This window comes from Dama dama, chromosome 5, assembly GCF_033118175.1.
Source record: "Dama dama isolate Ldn47 chromosome 5, ASM3311817v1, whole genome shotgun sequence".
Classification (NCBI taxonomy): Eukaryota; Metazoa; Chordata; class Mammalia; order Artiodactyla; family Cervidae; genus Dama; species Dama dama.
Window position 1 is genome coordinate 95,105,093 of NC_083685.1, and position 15,526 is coordinate 95,120,618.

The 15,526-nt window shown below is 51.9% G+C and overlaps 1 protein-coding gene across 2 annotated transcripts; it reads right to left on the reverse strand.

The window, feature by feature from the left end:
- Positions 1-1,550: 1,550 nt before the first annotated feature.
- GGT6 (gamma-glutamyltransferase 6) lies at positions 1,551-4,555 on the reverse strand. Of its 2 annotated transcripts, none has more exons than XM_061141019.1 (4): positions 4,208-4,555; positions 3,402-3,604; positions 3,190-3,303; positions 1,551-2,883 (listed from the first exon to the last, which is right to left on the reverse strand). In XM_061141019.1, exons 1-4 carry the CDS (start codon positions 4,339-4,341, stop codon positions 1,862-1,864), a joined length of 1,473 nt encoding a protein of 490 aa, XP_060997002.1. In that variant the 5' UTR covers positions 4,342-4,555; the 3' UTR covers positions 1,551-1,861. The 2 variants fall into 2 exon arrangements, with proteins under 2 accessions (XP_060997002.1, XP_060997003.1); XM_061141020.1 differs by having other exon boundaries at positions 2,148-2,292; positions 3,186-3,303.
- Positions 4,556-15,526: the final 10,971 nt, after the last annotated feature.

A 15,526-nucleotide genomic window follows, 5' to 3' on the forward strand; every position in this document is an offset into this window, starting at 1 on the left:
GTAAATACAGGCAATGGCTGCTCAAAATAATTAAGAAGGCATTCTAAATACCACATATCATTAGACAACAGTGTGTAAAGTGATGCAATTAGAAAATAGGCAACTTAAAAAAATTATGGTCACAGGTCTTTGAGAACTCAAGAAAACAATCAATAGCAAACACAAGAGCTGAAAAGTCTCAGCTGAGGGTTGAAAGTGAAAGTGAAAGTGAAGTCGCTCAGTCATATCCGACTCTTTGCGACCCAGTGGACTGTAGCCCACCAGGCTCCTCCGTCCATGGGATTCTCCAGGCAAGAATACTGGAGTGGGTTGCCATTTCCTTCTCCAGGGGACACCGGAGGGTTTTATGCAGGCACAAGCCTTGGTCCTACGTAACTCCCCTCGATGCCCCCCGCCTTGTGGGATTTTATTTCCCAGACCAGGGATGGGTCAGGGATGGAACCTTGGCCCTCCTCAGTGAGAGAGCCAAGTCCTAACCACTGTACCTCTAGTGAAGTGAAGTGTTAGTCGTTCACTCGTGTACCGACTCTTGGTGACCTCACGGACTGTAGCCCGCGAGGCTCCTCTGTCCACGGGATTATCCAGGCAAGAATAGTGGAGTGGGTTGCCGTTTCCTTCTCCAGGGGATCTTCCCGACTGGGGAATGGAACATCGCCGGAAGATTCTTCACCGATTGAACCACCAGGAAAGCCCCAGGGAATTCCCCTATTTACACATTTAATAGATTATTCTGCTGCTGTGTGGATGATGAATTGAAGGAAAGCAGAAGTAGAAGCAGGAATACCAGCTGGATTGAACCAAAGTGCTGAGAAAATTCCAGCCAATCTGGAACAGGTGGGAGGTGACAGAAGTGGGATGTATGCTAGGCTTGGGGCTAACATAAGTGGGTAGACTGTGGTACCATTTGGGCTAGGGGAGGAATTCTTTGCCTGGGAGCAGGAGGGGAGGGGGGCGGGGGGGGGGGGGGAAGGTGAAGCAACGAGAGAGAGGTGGCCGGATTGAGTTCTAGTAAGTCAGAGATATATTCATTTTACAATGTGGGGCAGGAGTGCTAATGGCCACCCGTTTCTTGGTTTGAGAACTGACTTATGGAGGATTGCAGTTCAGAGAGAACCCAGCCCTCTTAGAGGTGGGAAGGTGAGGGCCAACCCCAGACTTGAAACCACACATCCAGCTCCAGCCCACTTTGTTCCCCCTTGGGACACCTCCTAGTCACTGTCTCAAACCCCTGCCTTGCTCTATCAGTTTCAGAAAGTGAAAGCTGGTTTACCTTGTATGTGTGCTGCCCCAGGAGGCAGGGGAGTAGAGCAGGGAGGAGCAGAAAGACCCTAGCCTGGCTCTGCATCCCTGGGTGGCAGTCACCTGTGTTCCCTATGGTCGGAGCCCAGACGCCTCAAAGGCTGATGTGAAATTAACCAAGAAGCGAGAGTGGCACATGGCATCCAGGAGACTTGATCTTTATTTTGTTTTCAGCCTGGTTGAGGGAAATCAGTGGTGTGGCCTGGAGGGAGCACGGAGATTCCAGCACGCCCCCAGGATCTGCCTGCTCTGCCCAGGGGCCCAGAGCCTTGGCAGGGGTATGGCTTTCTTCCACCTGTCCTTCCCAGAGCTGGATCTGAACTCAAGGCTGTCCCCAGGTTCCTGGTGTTCTTTCCTCATTATTCTCAGGTTCTTTAGCTAAAGAAAGAGCTGGAACGCAAGTCCAGACAACAGATCAGGCCGGAGGTGAGGGCCTGAGCCAGCGGTGAGCACATAATGGACACACACTCTTTATGCACGCCATTGCTGCTGGGCTCTCTGCCCCTGCCTCCAGGTTTGAGACCCCCGACTCCTGTCCACCCTTGCCAGACACTGCCCCACCTTAAAACCCCTGGAAGGGGCAGCAGCCACTGGGGGCACTGGAGACATGGGCGTGCTCTGAGTGGGCTGCCACCCGGAGCAGGGTCCCCTGGCCACAAGCTCTGGGGCTCTCTGTTGGTCCTTGCAGGTCTGGGGTTTGGGGCCTGGCCAGGTGGCTGAGCAGAGCGTGAGTCATGACTCTGGCAGCTGCAGGGGTCCCTGAAGCCACCAGCCCCAACACATCGACCTCTGTGTCATCTGAGATGCGACGAAAGATGAGGGGACAGGCCCAGGCGCCAGCTGCAGACTCAGCCACCAGGTTGCTGAGTAGAACCCCGGTGCTTGGGGACAGGTGTCCAGAGCCAAAGGAGCTGTTGAGCGAGGAGGTGAGGAGGAGGACAGAGCCGCCGCTGTCCACGGTGGCCAGGACACTGCTCCCGGGGGCCACAGCAGCTTGCGGGAGTGCTGGGCAGGGCGCGGGGCTGGGCCCTAGGGACTGTAGAGATGCTTCCAGCAGCTCCAGTAGTTCTGGGCCAGCTGAGGGGCTGGGGGTGGTGAACAGGATGCCCTGGGGCACAGGTAGCTGCAGGGCTGGCTCCAAGGTGGGCCTGGGCCCGACTGAGGGGCCCTCCAACCCCAGGTCTTCGGCCAGCAGACTCAGCAGGGCATCCCCGGAGAGGTCTGGGGTGGGGGCCAGCGAGGCCTTGTGGAGCACAGCCGCCAGCTTGGTGTTGGTGACTCGGGTCCCGGGGCCCAGGGGTGTCCCGTTAGCATGGCAAAGTAGTGGACAGAGGCCCTTGGTGTCCTGGGCTGCCAGGGCGCTGGCCAGGGATGTGTCCACCAGAAAGCCCTTTTGAGCCAGTGAGATGGGGCCCACCAGCAGGTGTGGCCAGGGCAGGCGGCCGAAGTGAGTGTGCAGCATGTGCAGGGCAGGCAGAGCCGAGGGCAGCCCCAGGCCGGGGGCCAGGGTCCGGGCTGGGCCTGAAGTCAGGGCAGTGGAGTTGCCCGAGGAGCTATTGTGGAAGAGGCCCCAGTACGTGGCACCTGGGAGGAGACAAAGGGGTCACACAGGGGTCAGGGGCACTCGGTAGTCCCAGGGGAAGGGTCACTGGCTTAACCTGGGGTTAGTGGTTACTGACCAGGCCTGGAGATAGGGATCAGTAACCAGGCCTGGGGTCAAGATCACACTGATCTGGGATCAAGGGTCACAGCCTAGAGGTGGGGCTACTGCCCAAGTCCTAGGTCCTGCTCACCAGCCAGCCTTGAGGTCAGGGCTGCTGACTGCCCGAGTTCCAGGTCACTGCTGAGGTCCAGGGTTGGGGTCGCTGTCTGGGGTTGTGGGTTACTGACCTAGCCCTGTGGTGTGAGGATGGACCACTGCCAGACACAAGGCTGCTCCAACTCCAGCATCCACGATGTTGCCCCCAGCAACAAACAGCTCTCGACCCAGGCGGGAGCACTCAGCTGCAGTGAGAGAGGGTACTCTCTTGAGGTGGGGAGCTGGGACCAGTGACCGCCCCCCGCCCCCCACCTTCTTTCCCTAAGCTACTCCTAGCACTGACCTGCTGGGCTGATGATGGCGCCATGGTGGTACACGCCAGGCCTGTGGGAGTGCCCGCTGGCTGGAGGGGCCCCAGTGCCCAAGGCTCCTGGAGAGGCACCACTGCTGCAGAGTTGCCTCACGGCCAGGGAGAAGCCGACGGTCAGCAAGAGCAGGGTGGCCACCAGTTGGGCCCAGGCCCCGGGCAGACGGCCAGCCTTGTTCCTGCAAAGAGCAATGTCCTGAGCCAGGCCAGGCAGGAGGACACCCACAAACTCCCGGAGAACCCAGGGACTAATTCCCAAAAGGTTTTGTCCTCCTCTTGCTTGCAGGAGGAGGAAAAGTTTGCCAAGGAGAAAGGTTCTCCTGGCAGAAGACACAGCCTTGTGAATGGAGACATGGAAATGGGAAGGAGCTTGGGGAAGGTCTCTGGAGAAGAAGGGGTTGGACAGGTAGGGTCCAGCCAGTCCGGAGGGATGCCTGAGCGGGACTTGGCAGGCTCCAGGAGCCGGGCCCGGCCAGGTGTAGCCAGAACCAACCTGCCCAGCAGGTGCCTCCTGCACCAGGGGGTGGGGGCTGGGACCTTTGGCAGAACAGCCGGCAGGGCTGACTTGGTACAAATGTCCCTTCAGTCGCACAGACCTTGGATTGACTGGCATTGGCCAGGCCTGGGGCTACAGCTCAGGGTGGGGGTCCCCACCTTCAACCAGAAGTTTCCTGGAGCTGGCGGAGCAGAAAGTCGTCTGGCCCTCCTTAGAGGCTCCGGAGGGAGGGACTCGCCAGCCTCAAGCCTGAGTCACTGGGTGCCCAGACCCCTCCCTGACTCACCCAGAGGAGTCGTGGGGCCCGGAAGCATCTGGAATGAGCTGCTCCGAAATCTCCTCCTCTTCCTCCTCAGACTCCAAGCTCGGCTCCCAGACCCGCAGCTTCTGGTAGAGTACAGGCCCTGCTTCGGGTTCCATGGTCCCACGGTGCCTGCCCTCCTGCCTGCCGGTCTTCCAGGCTGAATCTCAGGAGGCCCTGCCCGGGCTGGTGGGTGGGAGGTGGAGGAGCCCTGGGGAAGGGTGGTGTGGAATCTAGAACAGGTCTGGGCAGGGCACGGGGCCAGGGAGGCTGTGTGTGAGCCCGCCCCATTAAGGCAGAGGGCCTGAGGGGCTCTCGTAGCAGGGGTCCTGGTTTAGGGGATGCAGGGGAGGAGGAGCCTGGTCCTGGGGCCACAGCCATAGGCCCTGAGACTCAGGACATCCGTGGGCCCCTCCCTTTAGAAGGAAAGAAAGTGAAAGTCACTCAGTCATGTCCGAATCTGTGACCTCATGGACTATACAGTCCATGGAATTCTCCAGGCCAGAATACTGGACTGGGTAGCTGTTCCTTTCTCCAGGGGATCTTCCTGACCCAGGGATCGAACCCAGGTCTCCTGCATTGCAGGCCGATTCTTTACCAGCTGAGCCACTGGGGAAGCCCCCCTTTAGGGGTGCAGCCTCTAAAGCTCTCCTGTTCAGGCTGTAATTTAGGGACAGGGGGAGAGAGAGGACAGCAGTACATAGACTTGGATCAGGGCTCAGCATGTGACTAGGTTCCTGTATGGGGGGGCGTCTGGTCTCTGACCGGGGTCAAGGCTCAGCCTGAGGTCACTCCAGGGATCTGGGCCTCCCTATTTGGGGAAGCAAGTTGGGTGGTGAAGGCATCAGGACCTCCCCGGGCATGTCATGAACATCTTGTCCAGCAGGTGGCGCCATAGACCTCTTGGGGAGCCCCAGCCTGGAAACGAGGTGCTCCCAGACTCCTCCACTCTGGGGTTCACCTCAAGGAGCTGTTTTCTGGCAAAGTTATGTAACTCCAAAGAGTGCTACAGTCTCACTCCTTTTCCAGTCATCTCTCTCCTAACCACGCTCTACTATGAGGGCCTCAAACCCCACACCATCTGCCATACACTCTCAGCAGACTACCTGTCCTCCTTCTTCACATAACAAAATAAAGCGGACACAAAGACCCCCCCCTCCCCCATATCAACCCCCAGCTACAAATCCACCTTCACATGGCTCCAGTCGAAAAGCCATTCTCTGCCTCTGGTTCTGGCCCCGAGCCCTCCCACTTCCTGCCTCTTGCTTCCCCACGGAGCTCACTCTCTCACTGACCCCTTCTCTCCTGTAGTTTCACATCTTCTCTACGGGATCCTTCTCAACATTTAAACAGGGTCCAGTCTCCAGAAATTCCCTTTGCTAGGTATGTGCCCAACAGTCACGTACTAGAGTGTTCATAAGCGCACGAATTGGAACAGTCCCATATTTGAAAGCTCACACATCCATTATCAGGAGAGTGAGTGGTGTGGTCACATAGGGGAGTACTCTGCAGTGGAGAGAATGAGGGCTCTAAACTGTATGCAATCATATAGATGGATCTTACAGGCACACGAGGACCGGAAGAAGCCAAAGCAGAAAGTGCACATATTTGTTTCTGGTGTGAAGGTTTAAAGACCCTTGTCGGGGGTGGAGGGGGCGTTGCCTGTCCACCTTGTCTTTTGGGCTTCCCTGGTGGCTCAGCTGGTAAAGAATCCGCCTGCAATGCGGGAGACCTGGGTTTGATCTCTGGGTTGGGAAGACCCCCTGGAGAAGGGAACGGTTAACCACTCCAGTATTCTGGCCTGGAGAATTCCATGGACTGTATACACCATGGGGTCGCAAAGAGTCAGACATGACTAAGCAATTTTCATGTGTAAATTACAAAAACAGGTGAAACCAGCCTCTGCCATTACCAGTCAGCAGGAAGAGGCAGAGAGGGCATCTGGCATGCTTGGTGATATTCTGTTTCTCCATCTGAGGTTGGTTACGTGGGTTCCTGATGGTGAAAGTGCATCTAGCTCTACATGTGACATGTGCACTTTTCTGGAGGTATATTGCATTTCAATAAAAAGCTTTGAGAAAGCTTGAGTATTTTCTCCATTAGAATCACAGCCACAGAAATCATCTTTTCATCTCATTTGACTCTCCAGCCACTCCTCTTTCTCTCAGCCTCTTCACAAGCAGGTGGAGTGGTTCTCTAACTGGTGTGTTGGGAGTTAGCGCTTCCCAGGTAGTGCTAGAGGTGAAGAACCTGCCTGCTAATGCAGGAGATGTAAGAGACAAGAGTTCGATCCCTGGGTTGGGAAGATCCCCTGGAGGAGGGCATGGCTACCCACTCCAGGATTCTTGCCTGGAGAATCCCATGGACAGAGGAGCCTGGTGGGCTATAGTCCATGGGGTCGCAGAGAGTCAGACATGACTGAACAGACTTAGTACGCGCACACAGGGGTTTGTTAAATCCTGATTGCCAGGCTCCATTCCCAGAAGTTCTGATTTTGTAGGTCTGAGGTAGGGACCAGCAATTTGCCTTCTGAACTCTCAGGTGATGCTGCCACCGCCAGTCCTGAAATGAGCACCGATCTAAAAAAAATATGCCACCTCCTCGCCTATCTGCCCACCACAACCACCCTGCCACCTACTGCAAGCTGGTGTCCACCCCCAACCTGCCAGAGAAACCTTCAGTCTCTAGATTTTGTGATTTCTTGGACCAATAACCCATCAACCAGCTGGAGATACCAGCATAGGGTGGCCAACTTTTTATTTTGCCAAGGGTTGAGTGAAGGGGTCACGATTATGATATGAGCTCATTTCATAAAAATAATTTCACTTCCTGTTAAATACAATGTGGGAAGGTTGTAAGGTCAGAATGAGTCAGTCCTTTATTCCTAAGGAAAGGCAGCTGGGAACCCTGTGTATCTACTGTCCTGTCCTCAGCCTGGCCTCTGGGCTCCTAGCACTGGCTCCCTTCACCCAGCCGACATTCTTTGGTGCCTGTCCAGCCAATCTTCCTCTGTCCTTAGAAGTATGCCCTGGAAAACTCTTTGGGACCAAGACCTCCACTGACTGGGTCTGGGGGACCTTTCCTGGGTGGTCTTTCTCACTCCCACAGCTCTGGGCCTGGACAGCACTGCCCACACTCCCGGAGATGCTTATTACCTAAGCTTCAAGTAGATGCCAGACAGGCTCTGGAGATGAATGGTGGTCAGGCCAATGGGCAAATGGTGCCAATCATTTCACTGGGAATTGGGAATGGAACTAGCTTCTGGAAACTAGGGTTTGGTCCTGTTTCTGCCACTGACTTGCTATGTGACTGCAGGCAAGTCATTTAACCTCTGGGTGTCTTGACTTCACTTCTGTAAATAGGATCCTCTGTGGGTCTGTCCTCCCAGGATTGTTGTGAGGATTTGACAAGGAAGTACATTTAAAGCATTTAGGCCAGTGCCTGGTACCCAGTAGACTTCAGTTCCTAGGACTCCTCTGGTGGTCCAGTGGTTAAGACTTTGCCGCTCAATGCAGGGGGCATAGGTTCAATCCCTGGTTGGGGAACTAAGATCCCACATGTGGTGCAGCGAGGCCAGAAAATTAAAACAAAACAAAAGAAAAACACGAGTCCCTTCCTCTCTGTTCTATGGGCCTCTGCTGGGCTATAGTCCGCCAATCTGCAAGCCTCATAATTGCCCAGCCACGAGACCAAGGAAAGAGCCCAGAGATGGCAACAAAAACATCAGTGATTTACTGGATAGGGAATCTTACAAGTCTGAAGCAAAGCCCTGGAACTGCACCCCACCGTGGACACCGGATGGGAGGCCGAACACAACAACAGTCTTCACTACTCAAGGAAGAAGGCGGCTACCATTTATAGGGGGAACTGACGTCAGGTTGGCTCATCAGTTAACCAGGGAAATAAGTGGCTGCGGCAGGGGGCAAGAACGTTATGATTAATGGGACTGGATAGTCATGTGAGTAGAGTGTAGGTGAGGCAGAGACCAGAAAAGCAGAGGATGAATGGAGAGCAAGAGAAGAGTCTTCTTGAATGGCCTGACCATTGAGGCCACCATCATTCTACAATGCTAAAATGATATGGATAAGCTTTACCTCATCAACTATACACACACACATGAACACACTCACACACATACCGGATGCCTCTAAGTTGACGTGTAGGACTATAGATTCACTCATGCCCTCATCATTTATTTAAAAAAAATTTTAAATTAAAGTATAGATGACTTACAATATTATATCAATTTCAGGTGTACCACACAGTGATTCAATATTTTTAGTCATACTCCATTTAAAGTTATTGCAATGACTATATTGACGACTTCATTCTCTTATCCTAAGAGGTCGCAACTTCATCCTAACGGTTCTATGCATTAGAATTACCTGTAAGCTTAAAAATAATATCCAGGCATGTCAATTAAATAAATCAAAATCTTTAGGTTGGAGATTCACCAGTTTTTAAAAGCTTTCCAGGTGTTTTCAATGTACAGCCAAGGTTGAGAACCTCTGTCTGATCTAGCCTGCTAGTTCAGGGATTTCTGCAACTAGAAAAATTTCCAGTGATTAAAAAAATATATATACCAACGTGCTAATCCCTTCCCGTCCCCAGTCCCACATCAATGGAGTCAGCATCTCTGGAAGTGAGCTCAGTCATCAGGATAGTTTTTCAAGCTCCCCAGGTGGGCTTCCCTGGTGGTCCAGTGGTTGAGTGTCCACCTTGCAATGAAGGGGACTGCGGTTCCCTTCCTGGTCTGGGAAGATCCTACATGCCATGGAGCAACTAGGCCTGAGTGTCAAAACCACTGAAGCCTGTATGCTCTTGGGCCTGTGAGCCACAACTACTGAGCCTGCGTGCTGCAACTATTGAAGCCCTGAAGCCTAGAGCCCATGCTCCGCAACAAAAGAAGCCACCTCAATGAGCACTGCAACCAGAGAGTAGCCACAGCTGGCCGAAACTAGAGAAAGCCTGCATGCAGCAGCAAAGACCCAGTGCAGACAAAAAACTAGTTAAATAAATGAAAAATTTAAAAGAGATTCTTAAACTCCCTAGTAGATGCTAGTGGGTGGTCAGATTTGAGAATTGCTTCTTCTACTAATAGGTGCATTTATCAGGCATTCACTGGGTGCCTCTTCTGCTAAGAGAGGGCAGTGAGGAGCCTGGAAACAGCCAAAGGTGGGTTGTCCTCCAGCACTCCTGGTTGCTGCTACAAAAGGGGCAAAGAAGGATATGGGCCCAATAGCCAGCTTTTTTCCAGTTCCCTCTAGCTGACTTTCCTGCTCACCATCTCTGGCTCAGACCTGCTGTGAGTGTGCATACTCATGCATGCATGACCTTATAATTGGACCCTGGGACATACTGAGATTCGACTCTAATTATAAACTTGGAGGCAATGAAGTGTGGTAGGGGTGAAAGAATTGGCTTTTCCTTGCAAAATGACTGTGATGTAATCAGAATATTGGTATTTAAAAAATTAAAAAAATCAGCCCAAGTGATTCCAGTTGCAGACAGCACCAAAAAGGGTTTTTGAGCAAGTCAGGAACAGCCTCAATAGATAGTGTGCATGTGGTCAGTCACATCCGACTCTGCAATTCCATGGACTGTAGCCGCCAGGCTGCTCTGTCCATGGGATTCTTCAGGCAAGAGTACTGGAGTGGGTTGTCATTTCCTGCTCCAGGGGATCTTCCTGACCCAGGGATCAAACCTGCGTGCCCTGCGTCTCCTGCATTGTCAGGTGGATTCTTTACCACTGGGCCACCCAGAGGAGGCAATATTAGAATGGGTGAGCCTAGCCCACTTGTGTGCCCCTTTCCACAGCGGAAAAGTGCGTCTTAGAGCCAGAAATAGAATTGGGGAACTTCAGCTCCAGTCAGAAGTCATTACGTGGTCAGTGTCTTTTCTGAATATTCCTAATCAGAAAGCCTGAATCAGGAAGCAACTCTGTTGTCCCTTCCTGGCAGCATCTAGTTCTGTAATTAACTAGATTAAACTGCTTTCATCTCTGTAAAAAGTGTTCCAGTTGCCTGTGGGTGCCAGTCTTCTCCTGCTGCTGAGAGCCCCATTTATCTTTGATGTTACTTCTGGTAGTGGGTCTGTCACATTTTAGGTTGCCTCCTCTCTCTACTACTTCTTGCTAATAGCATCCAGATTTTTTCTGCTGGAGAATTGTTCCTCCCCAGCCCATGATGTGTGGATTTGTGTTGATTGAGGAAAAAAGCCCAGGATCCCAAGACGGCAGTAGCATACAAGGGGCTGTGTGAGCGACTCCAGGACAGGACCAAAGTCAGGGCAGGGTCCCCACCGTGGAGCCCTCCTGGGGCCACCCCCTGGAGAGGAGGAGGGCAAGGGGCCTCCCCAGGGAGAAGGGACTCTGAGAGGGGTTTATGTGTCTAGACGAGTCCCTGGATCAGAGAATTCCAGAGAGGAGCAGTGGCTTGGGGCCTTTCCCAGCTCTGGCCGGTAGATGTTGGGTGCAGTTTTACAGGGTGTGTAAATCAGGCAGATGCTGAGGGGCTGTAAATATGATTAGGGTTATATCTAAGGCAACTGGGTGTGTATAAATTTGAGTTTGGCTCCGGGCTGGGTGGGAGTGGTGACTTTCGAGCTAACAGATCCCAACCTGCTGTGAAATCAACACCATAGGGGCCATTACACAATACAAGGGCATCTATAGCATAAAGAATCTACCTGCAATGCAGGAGACTCCCTGCAATGCTGGAGACACGGGTCCAACCCCTAGGTTGGGAAGATCCCCTGGAGAAGGAAATGGCAATCCACTCCAGTACTCTTGCCTGGAGAATCCCATGGACAGAGGAACCTGGCAGACTACAGTCCATGGGGTGTCAAGAGTCGGACACAACTTAGTGGCTGAACCACCATAGCCCTTTTATATGACAGCCTAATAATATCAGGTGACTGTCTCCCACCTCTCTCTCTCACTCCAGGAGGGGAGCAAGCAGATCTTTCCTCAACCCACCCTGCTGGTAATATAGCCAAGGCGCCATGTTTTCTGTGGTTAACAGTTGAGAGAGACAGAGAAACTAAAACCCTGCACCAGCTGAAACTGCCTGGAGCCAAGTGTGGGAGGGCTTTGGGGAGCTCTCTCTTCTTTCTCTTGGTGCAGCAGCTTCTGTTTTCCCTCTTGTTGCAAACTGGCTGCTTCCCATCCATGTGAGAGATAGCAGCTGTCACTCACCCTCCAAAGCCTATATCTCCTCTATTCAAGAGAGCAGCCAAATGGAACTGAAATCTCCCAGGGCCAAGTGCAAATTCCTCAGGGGAGCGGGGCTCACTCCTGACCCACCCAAGTGGGCCAGGGATTGGAGAGGAGCAGGGCTGGGTGGTGTAAACATGGTGGTTCCAGCTGAACCGTATAGTCAAAGCCATGGTTTTTCCAGCAGCCTTGTATGGATTGTTAGAGTTGGACCATAAAGAAGGCTGAGCACCAAAGAATTGATGCTTTCAAATTGTGGTGCTAGAGGAGACTCTTGAGAGTCCCTTGGACAGCAAGGAGATCAAACCAGTCAATTCTAAAGGAAATTAACCCAGAATATTCCTTGGAAGGGCTGATGCTGAAGCTCCAATACTTTGGCCACCTGATGAAAAGAGCTGACTCACTGGAAAAGACCCTGACGCTGGGGAAGTTTGAGGGCAGGAGGAGAAGGGGGCGACAAAGGATGAGATGGTTGGATGGCATCATTGACTCAATGGACATGAGTTTGAGCAAGCTCTTGGAGATAGTGAAGGACAGGAAAGCCTGGCGTTTATGGGGTCGCAAAGAGTCACACACGACAGCGATGAACACACACCACCACCACCCAGTAGCTAAACCTTTGAGGTTTCTCCAGAAGGTTCTGAGAAACATAAGGAAATTTTCAGACAGAGCGATTTACTTCTGCCAAGGACTTAGCTCTCAGAGACCCAGCATGTTTCACCCTATGCTGCTCACAAAATAATAGACCTCAAGGCCTCAAATACAGAGGATTTTACTATGGTATCGGGAGACCGAGAGAGAACAGAGCACGTGCCTGCTTGAGAAACAAGTGCTCCTTGATTTGGCTTGTAACTGATGGGTTAACCTCTCTGTTAATGTAATGCCATCCTTTCCTTAATTTTAATTGTCTCAATAAATTTGAGAGACGCTAACTCCCTCCATTAATGAGTCTTCGTACCTAATTGAGATGGTCCACTTAAGTGACAATCATGATTTAAGGAATGCAGTGAGAAATAAATAGTTCATAAAGAAATTGTCTTCTGGGATTTTCAGAACATGCCGAGGCCACAGTTCACCGAGGCTCAAACCAAGCCAGTATCTGGTGCTCTGTGATAATTTCATTATGTAATTTACGTGTAAAGGTAAACACAACAGTAGGTATGGATGAGATTTCATTATTTGGGTCTAGCACTCTGTCCCTTCCCTTCTGGGCTTCAGTTTTCCTGGATGTACAATGACTGAGTTGGACTAGATACTTTTCAAAGTCTGAATTCATAGCTTCAGGGTTTATGACTTCCAGGACACACTGATTTTTCAAGGACACGGGCCGAGAGAGATTAACATGGCATCTTATGATGGTGACTGTAGGCTCACGTGGAGAGCTCCCTTATTTTTGTCCCACCTCTCAGCTTCTTGGTCCTTGAGGCAGAATATGTACCAGCAGAGAACAGTGGTTAACAGTGATTTAAAAACCTTTTTTTTTTTTAAAGTTGTGCCATTCAGCCTATGGGATCTTAGCTCCCTGATCAGGAACTGAACCCATGCCCCCTGCAGTAGAAGCAAGCAGTCCCAACCACTGGATCGCCAGGGAAATCCCAATTTTCTTTCCTTAGTACATTCTGAGATAAGATAAGCATCTTTGAAAACTCAGCATCTACACTTCTTGACTTCTTTCTCCAATATCCTATTGAAATTGCCTTTGGCAATTGGTGGTTGCCTAATTGCCAAATCTAGATGATGCTTTTCCTTTCTTAGCTGACCCTGGAGTGTTTGACCCGCTGACCGCCTTGAAACATCCTCCTATTTCTCCTACTTTAGCATCCGTGATGCTATGCTTTCCTGGCTTCCTTCAGCCCCTCGGATGTTCTATAAGAGGTCTCCTTGTTGGCCTGGTTCTTCACTGAACCGGGAAGTGCTGGGGTTTGCTGGGGCTCAGGCCCAGACTGCTTCTTTGAGCTCTTCGAGCTCTGATGCCTTGGCATCCACCACCACCGCCTTTCTCCCGGCGTCTCCCAGCTTCTGGCTGCAGCTGGACTTTTCTGTTGACCACAAGGTCCTCATTCTCAACATGTGAGCTCATCACCTTCTCTCTCCCACACCCACCCTCCTCCTCCCACATTCCCTCTCTGCAGAAGGCGCCAGGATTCACCCTGATACTCACACCAGAAACCAGGGAGCCATCCTCAGCTCCTTCCCCCTGCCCCCACCCTGTCCTGTATATTCAAGCAGCCACCAAGCCCCAGAGCTCCTAGACTACCCGGACTCCATCCCTTCTCTGCCTGCTGCTCCCGGGACAAGCTCTGTATGAAGCCCCTGCTCAGGAGTTATCTCACCCCATCCCCCATGGGCCCTGGGAGGCAGGTATGCTTGGAGAACTTGAGCTGACATCTGTGTGGCTCCAGAACACAAACCCTTAGCCACTGACTTGAATCTGTGGTAAGAACGTAATTTTTTTTCTTTTACTGTTACTTGAGCATTAGCAATAAAATACTACAAATGATTGCTAACTAGTCAGAAAACCAACAGCAAACTCACACTCTATTCACATTCATCAGAGAAAATAAAAGCCAGAAACACTTTTCACGTGGTGGTACTGGGACAGTCTGGGACCTGGGATCCTTTGCTTCAGTGCTTGCACCTGGACACACCTCTCCTGGAGCAACAAGATACAAAGAAACTATTTGGGACTAAAAATAACTGCGTGCATATGCAGCTGGGACAAATTCTGGACAAAAGAGACCAAAAAAAAAAAAAAAAGGAAATCCAAACCCAGCTGCCACCTTTGAAGAGCCTGGAGCAAAAGCAGGATACTGAACATGTCCTCTGCACACATCACCTCCTAAGGGGTTGGCAAAACGCCTAAGCCATCCCTCCAGCCCAACCCCTGGGCACACCGCTACCCTCACCCCACATAAGGAATAAGTTTGCTGTCCCCTCCATATTTGGAAGCGAGCTTGTTTGTCTTCGCGTCCCCTGCTGCAGCAGAGACCCCAATAAAGCCTTGCCTGAATTTCTTGTTTGGCCTCTGGGGTCAATTTCTATTGATTGCTGTGTATGTGTGCTCAGTCGTATCCAACTCCTTGTGACTCCATGGACTGTGACCTGCTGGGCTCCTCTGTTGATAGGATTTCCCAGGCAAGAAAACTGGAATGGGTTGCCATTTCCTTCTCCAGGGATCAAACCCACGTCTCTTTGCACCTACTCCTGCATTGGCAGGCGGGTTCTTTACCAGCTGAGCCACCGGGGATTGGTTGGGGAAGGTCAAGAACCCTGGTCTTGTTAGGTCAGTTAGGTAACTGTGCGCCAGGAAGGCCCGCTGGAAAAGCTGCTCTCTTTACTTCTCTCCCTCCTTCCCAGACTGACAATCTTGAGACTGAGTTTCCTGGGATCTGAATACCTGTATACCTGTAGCGCCCTCTAGCTGAAACCAGCTCGCCCTTGCTTGAGGAAGGCAAGGGCACCTGGGACTTGTTTTTGCTGCCTTGTGCCACAGCACAAATCCCAATAGAGCCTTGCTTGAATTTCTCATCTGATCTTCATCAATTTCCATTGACTAAAGAGCCCAAGGACCCGAGTTGGTAAGACCATGAGCCCAGAAAGCAGCCACCTGGCTCACCCACTCCTCAACCAGTAACTTCCTAAGAGCAGAAGGGCCCCTTGGATCCCAGCCTTCCTCTATATTTTGTTACTGACACAGGTTCTTGGACTAACTGATGGAAATCAATAAGGAGCCAGTCAAGATATTCAGGCAAGGCTTTGCCGGGACTCTGACTTGAACTACAGCAGCAGCGAGTGAAAACTAAGCCCCAGTGTCCTTGCTCCTCCTTGAGGGGGCATGCAGGAGCTAGTTCCTTAACTGGGCTAACAGCAGGGGCAGGTGTGTGGGCTGGGTCAGAGGGGTGACTCAGGGGGTCTGCCCAGGCCACTGGGTGGTGCCCCTGTGCAAGGATCACGTTCAGTACCCTGCTTTTGTTCCCAGCACCTCAGAAATGGTGGTTGATCTGTGGCCTTTTTGTGCATGCAGTTAGTTTTAGCCCCTCATAGTTTCTTTGTATTCTGTTGCTTGGGGAGATGTTCGTCTAGGTGCAAGC

Coding starts and splice junctions, on each gene's coding strand:
- GGT6 (XM_061141019.1), bottom strand. CDS start 4,341: ATGGAACCCGAAGCAGGGCCTGTACTCTACCAGAAGCTGCGGGTCTGG. Junction 3,605..4,207: donor GGGCCCCACGACTCCTCTGG/GTGAGTCAGGGA, acceptor TGCTCTTTGCAG/GAACAAGGCTGGCCGTCTGC. Junction 2,884..3,189: donor TCCTCACACCACAGGGCTAG/GTCAGTAACCCA, acceptor GTCTCCTCCCAG/GTGCCACGTACTGGGGCCTC.